This window comes from Gossypium raimondii, chromosome 10 (genome assembly GCF_025698545.1).
Source record: "Gossypium raimondii isolate GPD5lz chromosome 10, ASM2569854v1, whole genome shotgun sequence".
Classification (NCBI taxonomy): Eukaryota; Viridiplantae; Streptophyta; class Magnoliopsida; order Malvales; family Malvaceae; genus Gossypium; species Gossypium raimondii.
The window spans coordinates 4,252,798-4,262,498 of record NC_068574.1 but is presented as its reverse complement, the minus strand read 5'-3'; the positions used below and the strand labels follow the sequence as shown (position 1 = coordinate 4,262,498).

Here is a 9,701-nt window from a genome sequence, read left to right as displayed (position 1 = left end):
AAGTTGGACAATTAATTTTTATTAAAAAATCTTATGGAAAGGAATTAATTACGAAAGTAAGGTCTCAAATAAATTATTTTAGTAAATAATTTTATTATTATTTTCATATTAATTTAATAAAAAATCTAGAAATTTCAAAATACATAAAAAAATTACCATCATAAAAGAATACACATAGTGCTATATTGTACCATAAGCAGTTGATATTTTGGTTCTTTCACCTTCAATGAAATGACACTGGGATTCTGACAGATTGCTCAAGATTTTATTCTCTCAAATAGGAAAAATCTGAATCAATTGTCTATACGCATATACAAAGCTGAGAGAGAAAAAGAAAACAGAATTGGGAGTAGGAGCCACGGTGGAGAAAAAATCCCAAGTAATCCAACCAAACCAACCTCCTGTCTCAAAATTCAGGCCATTTTCCCCCATAACCCAAATCCATTGCCTTGTCTTCATTAAACATTCCTCCCCTTTTCATGCTCCACCCTTTGCCCCTTCTCTAATCAACTTTATTATTATACTTATATATTGAATTAAGCAAATATAAACTATAAAGCCTAAAAGGCCACGTTCACTCTTCTGGTATACAAAACTATCCTGCCACCAAATATATATATATATATATATGCCTCAGTTCTTGTGCCTGACCATGTTCATTTGCTTCCTTCATATTGCAGTTAACCTTTCTTGGTTTTAGGGACTGTAATTGTATATATATACTTTGCCCTTAATCCCACACACTCCCAAGCTCCGATTTGAGCTTTTTTTTTTCTTTTTTCTTTTTTCTTTTACTTTTTTTTATTAGTCATGGCTGAGTTTCACTCCGTGCAATGCAACTGTGGAGTCAAGGCCTCTACAAAGAGAAAGCGAAATGGATTTTCCACCAAGTGTGCTTCATTGGTTAAGCAGCAACGTGCTCGACTCTACATCTTGCGCCGATGTGCCACTATGCTCCTTTGTTGGTACATACATGGCGACGATTAGCTAGCAAGCAAAACCGAACCATCAACTACAGGCTTCATCGATCAAAGCTTAACCTGTGTTTGGTTCCATGGGGGCTACAGTGTGGCACAATTTTGCTCATAGTTTCCTTTCTATTTTTTTTTCTTTTTGACCTAATGGGAGTGATCCCATTGGGGTTTTAAAAGGAACATATGAGCAAAAGTTTATGGCTGCACTCTTGCTTTTTCACCAAAGCTGACGTTAAGCATGATTTTCATGGAGTTTGGTGTATGTCATAAAATAGTTGTTTGCTTGTTGACAACTTGACATCATAAGGTTAAATGGCAAACTTTGTATTTGGGTTTTTCTTTTTTTTTTTTCCCTTCACTTACCTAACCATCAAATGCCTTTTTGGGTAATCGTCGAAGTGCTATGAAGCAAATAAAAATCCTTGGAGGAATCACTTCTTACAGTTGTAATGGTTGAGCTCAGTAATGTTATAGTTCATATCTTTGAACGGTCACTTAAGAAGTATATTATGAATTCTATCCCTCTAATTTGCAAAAGCTAACAAGTTAGTGCCTTTTTGTTAATAAACACTTTTGGTTTCTCAATATATCTACCGGAACGAACCCAATAACTAATCTTCCGCATTCTGTAGGCCCATTAAGGGGTAGATGCTGGCCACAAGTTTTAAAGTTATTCTATACCTAAGGTGAGGATCAAATCCTCAACCATTGGTTAAGGTAGGAGAGACTCTTGTCATTTCACTAACTTCTGTGGTTAGATTGTAGTTTAATAGTAAAATTCAAAGTATAGTGAATAATTTTTTTTCTTAAAGCCAAGCAATGGCATACAAAATTAGACCTATAAATATAAGAACCGGATCTGGTACTTACAAAGGAAGAGCTTGTTCGATTTGCCAGCTTTTTCAGCACATGGAATTGAATGCTAATTGTCTATCCTCAAAACAAGGATGGCAACCAAACATGAGCAAGATAACTCAATGCTAGATTTGGGATTGAAAACTTCTCTTTTTTCTCCGATAGGGGGACCGCATGCCATAAACCTCAGTAGATCGTGCTGTTTCTAGGGCATAGTTAATGCATCAGAATAAGCCTGTCTCTTACGTTTTAATATACAGTGCTAACCTCTGTCTCTATCCATTGATATGGCCTGTAGGAGAAAGCCACCAAACAACATAACGTGTAATTTGTAATTTGTAAATTATAGTCTTTGTGGTCTCAATTTTCAGTCATAAAACTTACATTAATGGCTAAATTTTTCTGAAAATGAAAAACAAAGGATATTAATCATTACATCCTCTTTCAGCAAATTGAATCTTTTCATCTCATAAATTTACAATCTTCCCAAACTCACTTTGTGTATATATATATATCCAGATTTTAAGGAACATATATAAACAGTTCCTATTTTTAACCGATACACTCTTTGTATATTATTTCAAACAGTTTTTTCATGGAAAAGTTGGGGAAGATTTCAGAAAACAAATATAATAATCAATAGTTTCCAGTAGCCAGTTTAGCTCTCAATTCTTTTCTCAAGATCTTCCCTGATGGTGCCTTTGGAATGGCTTCAATGAAGAACACACGGCTTATTCTCTTATAGAACACCACCTGTTTCGAAATATATTGCTTGATTTCATCTTCACTGATCTGAGATTTATCTGATCTCACCACAAATGCAACAGGTACTTCCCCAGCTGCTTCATCCTTCATTCTGAAATCAAAGTAAGCTTTGATGTTAAAACAATTTTTTTCCTGTTCATAGAGACTAATACTTTCGGGGTTATTAAAACTTACGCGACGACAGCAGCATCGATGATTTCAGGGTGAGCAATGAGCATTGCTTCGAGCTCGGCAGGGGCAACTTGAAACCCTTTGTATTTGATCAATTCTTTCAGTCGATCAACGATGAAGAGTTCATCGTCGTCGTCAATGTAACCAATGTCTCCGGTATGTAACCAGCCATCTTTGTCAATGGTCCTAGCAGTGGCCTCAGGGTCATTAAGGTATCCTGGGGGGGGGGGGGAACCAAACATTCAGCTAATGTTGTTCATGTTTTATTCTCAATTTCAAAGAAACATGAGAAATTACAAATGTACCTTTCATGATCTGATCTCCTCGAATGCAAATCTCGCCGGCCTGGTTCCGCGGCAAGGACAAACCGGTGTCGGGGTCGACGATTTTCATCTCCGCGTTCCTTACAACAGTCCCACAAGCTCCGGATTTCATTTCAAAGGGTTCCTTGGCAAATCCCAAACACATTGCTAGAACTGGTCCAGCTTCTGTCATTCCATAACCCTATAAAAACAAAACAACAATGTGCTACATCATGTCGACCTCATCAAAGTTGGTGTAATTTCAAGGTTGTTGAAAAAAAATTCTCATTCCATTTCTACGTGGGCCTAAAAGAAGAAGCCTGAGGTATCAAAGCAAACGATGTCACATAGGAGGTTGGTCAGCCACCTCCACCAAAATTATAGTGGAAGAAAAAGGTAAAAGATTCGGGTTAATGGTCGAACCCATAGACATGGCCAAATATTATTTAATTAAAATGTGTTGGGAAAGAGGATTCGGTGAGTGATGATTGGGGGTATATCCACTATCATTTTTAGTGGAAGTACATCATAGCTTGACCGCTGCAGTAATGAGCCTTACTAGTAGAAAAGCCGGTGTCGTCTTCCAATTCTTTTACATATATATACATTAAGCGATAATTGCTACAAATATCTCTAAATTATGACTTTCACTTTAAATTAGTCCCTAAACTTTAAATCATTTTAATTTTAATCTTAAAATATCGATGTTATGTTAATTAATTTTTCTGTTACTAAATATATTTTCATATTTAGCTATTTTATTCTCTTTATTTTTTTATTTATAATAACTAATTTTTCACTCAAAAAATAGTGCTATACACTATATATTATGACATGTACCCACTATGAGGATGAAATTAATTATCTAAATATGCCTTTAGTTGATCAGATGGTAAAATTGAGAGAGTAGATTTCATGTGTTTGAATAATTTATATGTATTTTTTAAATTTTATATAAAAGATAAAAAATACTCTTAAAATAATATTTAACTATTTGTAAAAATAAGTCACTTTTAGTAAATTTACACTAAGTTAAAACTCAATTGAGGGTGATACTAATTCAATCTTTAAGTATAGAAATACAGAGATATACATTTTCCTTGGCGGGAGCACTTATCTTATAAGATCGCATCATGCACCGTATATTTAAAAATACGAGGTTAAAATGTGTGTTTAATTTGATTTCTAATAAAAATTTCCAATTTCTTTTCAAAAATAAAATCGACACCAACCGATTTGAATAATATATCAATATACATTATCAAATAAGGACACGCTATCTAACATGAAATTAAATAAATATATTCTTAAAAAGATTATAAGATTTATCCAAAATGAAATTATTGATAATATATAACGTTTTATGTTGTTAATGAAATAAATGATGGCACATTAACACATGATTCAAAATAAATTAAATTTAAAAAATACTGCCCAAAAGAAAAAAATATTAGTTGTACCGACTATAACTAACACAAATAAATAAGACAAGTAAAAATATTAAAACGACCATACCTGTCCAAATTTGGCACCAGGAAACTTGACTTTTACAGCATCCTCAAGCTCTTGACCCAACGGAGCGGCACCGGACTTCAGCATCCTCACCGATGACAAGTCGTATTTTTCAGTTTCCGATGACTTAGCGATGGCCAAAACTATCGGTGGCACAATCGGAGCAATGGTTACTTTGTATTTCTGTATTAGCTCCAACAGTAGCCCGATGTCGAACTTCTGCATGATCAAAATCGCAGCCCCAACACGTATCCCACAGAGCATGATCGAGTTCAGGGCATAAATATGGAACATGGGCAAAGTACATAAGATCACATCTTCGCTATGGAAATACAAATTTGGGTTTTCTCCGTCAACCTGTTGCGCCACGCTCGTGACCAAACCTTTGTGCGTTAACATCACCCCTTTGGGGAGCCCCGTGGTTCCCGACGAATAAGGAAGCGCTACGACGTCGTCGGGGACGATATCGACTTCAGGCAGATCGTTCTCGTCGGCTTGGGTTAACTCGGAGAAGTGTAAACAGCCCTCCGGGACTGAGTCAATGCATACGATCTTGACATCGTTGTCTTGTGCGAATTCCTTTACTTTGTCAACGTAGCTGGCTAGCGTGATGATAAGCCTAGCGTTCGAGGCTTTCGCCTGCTTCGATATCTCCGCCGGGGTGAAGAAAGGATTAGCCGCCGTCGCAATGGCGCCACGGAACGAAGCGCCAAGGAAAGAGAGGACGAACTCCGGAGTGTTGGGTAACAAAAGCATGATCACTTGGCGTTGTTGGATGCCGAGCTTGTTAAGCCCCGAAGCGACTCGGCGAGCAGTGAGTTCAACTTCTTCGTAAGTGTAGACTTTGCCCGTGGTTCCATTGATCAAACAGGGCTTGGAGGCAACGTTGGACAGATTCTGGAAACAATATGAATGTAAAGGAAGGTGCTTAGGGATATAGATATCGGGAAGCTTTGATCGGTAAATGATTTCTTGTTGTTGCACTTCAGCTTGGGGTGCCATTTGGGAACTTGGTGGGGAGTTGAGCTACAAAGACAAATCTATGCAGAAACTTGAAAAAAAAAAATCAGGCTTTGTATGTTAATTGGAGCCTGAAAGGAAATGGCAGCTAATAATGATATTGATATAGTAATTAGATTAAAGTTGGTGGGGAGGTTGGTGAAAGGGTAGGATAGGAATTTCATGGGTTATTGGAGGGAAAGATTAGGAAAGAGGATGGGGATTCCATATCATATTAAAACCTTAAAATAGTTCTATTCTTGCTCAAATAAGATTAGATTACTTTCGTATTGTAAAACATATTAATGGTCCTTCAAAGTTATTTTGATTTTTAATATTCAAATTCAATCCAAATCAGACCCAAAAATAAAATAAAAATCAATTCAGTCCTTTCATAAATAGAGAAACTATAAATTAATGTATAGTAAAATTACACTTTGGCTCCCTAAAATAAAATATTCAATTCAGACCTCTTATAAATAAATAAATTACAAATTAATATATAGTAAAATTGCAATTTAAATCTCCTTAAAATGAAAATTTTATGTTTAATTCTTTCAAAAATTATAAAATTATAATTAAATTCCGACCCTATTAAAAAATTTCTAATTTCACTCCTAATCCAAATTATTAGGAACTACTTATGCGTATTGATTCATAATGAGAGAAGGATAATTAATATGATTATAGTGTTTGTATTACATAAACAAATATAACCAAATATGAGTATATTATAACTAAAATCTATGGACACTAAAAGGAGGGGCAAAGGGTTGGTGAGAGAGTGGGTTTTCGGTTGGATGGGGTCCATGTTTGGTTTAGAAAGGTGGCAAGCTGACTCAAAAAGGATGTGACCATTTTCATGACGGCTTTTTACCTACCACTTCCCGCAATACATCGGTCATTGTTGGACCATCCATTTCCACCTTCACCAACCGCTATTTAGCGATTGTCGTCAAGCAACTACCCCAAGCCCATTCCCATCCAAGCCCACCTCTAATCTTTTACCATCACTCCAATTTAAAACCCAAATTTCGGTCTAATTCTAGTTTCAGTTCCTCTATAATGATATAATTTAGAATTTAATCCTTGTATTTTAGTTTCGCATGCTTTGATCTCGTTATTTTTATAATATCATTAGTAAGTCTACGTTAATAACATCCTTAGTTGTTGGCATTAAAGTGAAGACATTATTTTTTTAAATTATTATTCAATTACATAATTGAAGTTATGTGAAAATTCAATCGATAATATATTTGCATATCAATTATGCTTAAATTGGTTTAAAAAAAATCAAAGTCATGGCTTTAATCGATGGTAGCAGCTGATAGTGTTATAAAATTAAAGAAATGAAATTATGCTAAATTGAGATAGAAAGATTAAATCCTAATTAGGGTATACCAGATACAGTTAAATGATTGTATAAAGTTGTAATTTTGATAATAAATTAAAACTCATAAAAATATCACAATTAATATTTCTAAAGTCAAACTTTTAAAATTTGACTTTAATTATTTTAAATATTTTAATTAATTGAATTTTATAAAATTTACATTTAGTATAATAATGTTGAATTCACACGTAAATCAAACGTGGTTGCCAACTAACGAATATGTATATTTTTTATTATTAAAAAAATTAGGACATAAATAAAATAATAGTATAAGCCCAGGAAATAATTGAACTGAAAAATTCAAGTCAAGGAGAAAAGACAACAACTTAGAAACTACAATGAAGCATCACAGCAAGAAAAATGGCCTTCTCACCTCACTCTCTATTCTGTTGTTAGATTGGGATTGCATTTGCATTTTGCACCCATCGGTTGAAATTACATTGTTTTTGTTATGGAGAGTGACATTTTAGTTGAAATGAATACAATTTGTGATCAATTCGAGGAAGATAGATTAAACTTAGTGCAAATCATCAGATAACAGCTAACAAGAGATTGGCGCATAAATGTATCATACACTCCGCAATCAGCAAATATGATTGTAGATTCTTTGACAGAGTTAAGCAAGGATGATCCTGTTTGTCTGAAAATTTATGAGTATCCTCCTAATCAGATTGTTAGGAGTGTGTTACAAGAAAACATTGATAACTACTATAAGTTTAATCATGGCTAGTTGTAATGAGCTTCTTTATTTACCAAGAAAAATATAATTTTTTCTAAATTTTTAAATATTTTAAATTATTATTCACCAATTCATTAAAATAAATGAAAAAAAGTCAACCACCTAATCAATTTTTTAGACAAAAAAACCTAATAAAATACCTAATGAATTGTACTTCCAATCCAATTGTTACAACATTGATGTCACCCCATTTCGTTTCTATTCACTTTTTCAGTATCGCTTTTAATGTTGCCTTGTCAGAGGTGTTCGGACCTAGCAAAAATTTAATCCTGTTTGATTGGTTTGGTTTTATCTGGCTCGAAAAATAGGCTTAAAATTTTACTTAAATTCAACTCGAATGAAATATTAAAATTCGAACTCGATCCGGCTTGTTCATATTAACTTTTTTATACAAAAAATTAAAACTATAATATATCAAAAATACTAAAAATATTAAAATAGATGTTCCCAATAAATTGAAAATAAATTTAAAAAAGTCTTTATACTTAAATAACACTAAGATAGGTGTAACTTAACAAACAAATAGTAATTTTAACAATAAAACAAATTATACAATATATAAACAAATAACAACAAAATAGTAGTAACATAATAGTGAAATGGCAACAAAACAATAGAAAAACAATAGATTTTTTTTTTTTGCAAATTCAAGTTGGGCTAAACCCGAGCCAAAAATCTTACTCAAGGCTAGGCCCGTTTTTATTTTTTTTATTAAAGCACATTTTTATTTAAACCCTCCCACTTTTCAAACAAAGTCTAGCCTTATACTACTATTTTTTTTCTTTATTTGATCTGGCCCATGGACAGATCTAGCCTTGTATTACAATTTTTGTTTCTTTTTAAAAAGTTTTGGGTACAATTATTTGTTAGGCCGAAGGCTGAAGACAAAAATGGGCCCTGAAGGCCCATAATGGTATAGGGATGCCACAACAAGATCAACGTACATGACGGGAGAAGAAAAAAGTTTTTGAGTTTCATATGATGGTATAGGGATGTCACTGAAGATTGGAGGACTTAGAAAAACTTGGACACAAGCTAAGTTGTAAGGGTGTGATAAATGATGGTCCACTTTATATTGTTATACCAACAAGTATGACCAAGATTTTAATCTAATATTAAGATGGGTCATAATTCAAATAAAGCTCAAATTTATAGGAGTTCAAATACCATCACAATCATCTATTAATCAAAGAATAAATCGCTTGATATAACAAGTAGCTATTAAAAATTAGTTGCATTAATAAAAAGGCTTTAAAAAAATCGAAATTGCAAGGTATATAAACTAATCGCTAAATACATTAGCATGTCAACATGACCAATGAAACAACTAATGAGTCACACCAAGATGACATATAAATATCATTAGTATAACTTTCTTTATCTCTCTAAACTCTTAGCTTCTACACTTGTTTTATCTTTTCTTTCCTTCTCTATTTCATGATACCTCTTGCAAATTTAAGTACTGAAAATCATCTTAAAACACACGCTCTGACACATCTACCTGGACTTTCAAAAATTTAGAGCAATCAAGCCCAACTCACTTTCCCCCAATAATATCATCAAGCCAAGTCACAACCAAAATAGGCATCTAACATATATGATCATGCTGAAGTTTGATTCATTAAAATCGCCAAAGGAGGAGATTAGGGTTAAAAAATTAAGATAAAGACCACACTTGAAACAGAGCGATGGTGTGACTTTAAATAGCTGAAGGTAGATAGTGAAAAAGAGTGAAACAGAAAACATGCTTCCAAGATTTTGGGCTAAAGAGCAAAAAAACACTAAATACGACACAATAACCCCTGTAACCACAACATCAAAATCTGGGCTGAACAACCCAACAACTGTACAACATCAACATGTTCCAAGTACATTATTTGGAAGCATTTGATGTTTATGTTATCAAATTTTGAACTACAAAAATTGCACTCTTTCAATTTTGTTTAGTGAGTTGGACATTCCAACATGATTCTATTGGTTGGGACTGCTTA

The 9,701-nt window shown here is 33.6% G+C and overlaps 2 protein-coding genes across 2 annotated transcripts; one reads left to right on the top strand and one right to left on the bottom strand.

Moving 5' to 3' along the window:
- The first annotated feature begins 308 nt into the window (after positions 1 to 308).
- On the top strand, positions 309 to 1,423 carry LOC105776278 (small polypeptide DEVIL 19). Its single transcript, XM_012598846.2, has one exon. It carries the CDS (start codon positions 811 to 813, stop codon positions 985 to 987), a length of 177 nt encoding a protein of 58 aa, XP_012454300.1. The 5' UTR covers positions 309 to 810; the 3' UTR covers positions 988 to 1,423.
- Positions 1,424 to 2,271: 848 nt separating this feature from the next.
- Positions 2,272 to 5,682, bottom strand: LOC105776276 (4-coumarate:CoA ligase 1). Its single transcript, XM_012598844.2, has 4 exons — positions 4,583 to 5,682; positions 3,071 to 3,269; positions 2,769 to 2,982; positions 2,272 to 2,685 (listed from the first exon to the last, which is right to left on the bottom strand). Exons 1-4 carry the CDS (start codon positions 5,579 to 5,581, stop codon positions 2,466 to 2,468), a joined length of 1,632 nt encoding a protein of 543 aa, XP_012454298.1. The 5' UTR covers positions 5,582 to 5,682; the 3' UTR covers positions 2,272 to 2,465.
- Between the last annotated feature and the right edge of the window lie 4,019 nt (positions 5,683 to 9,701).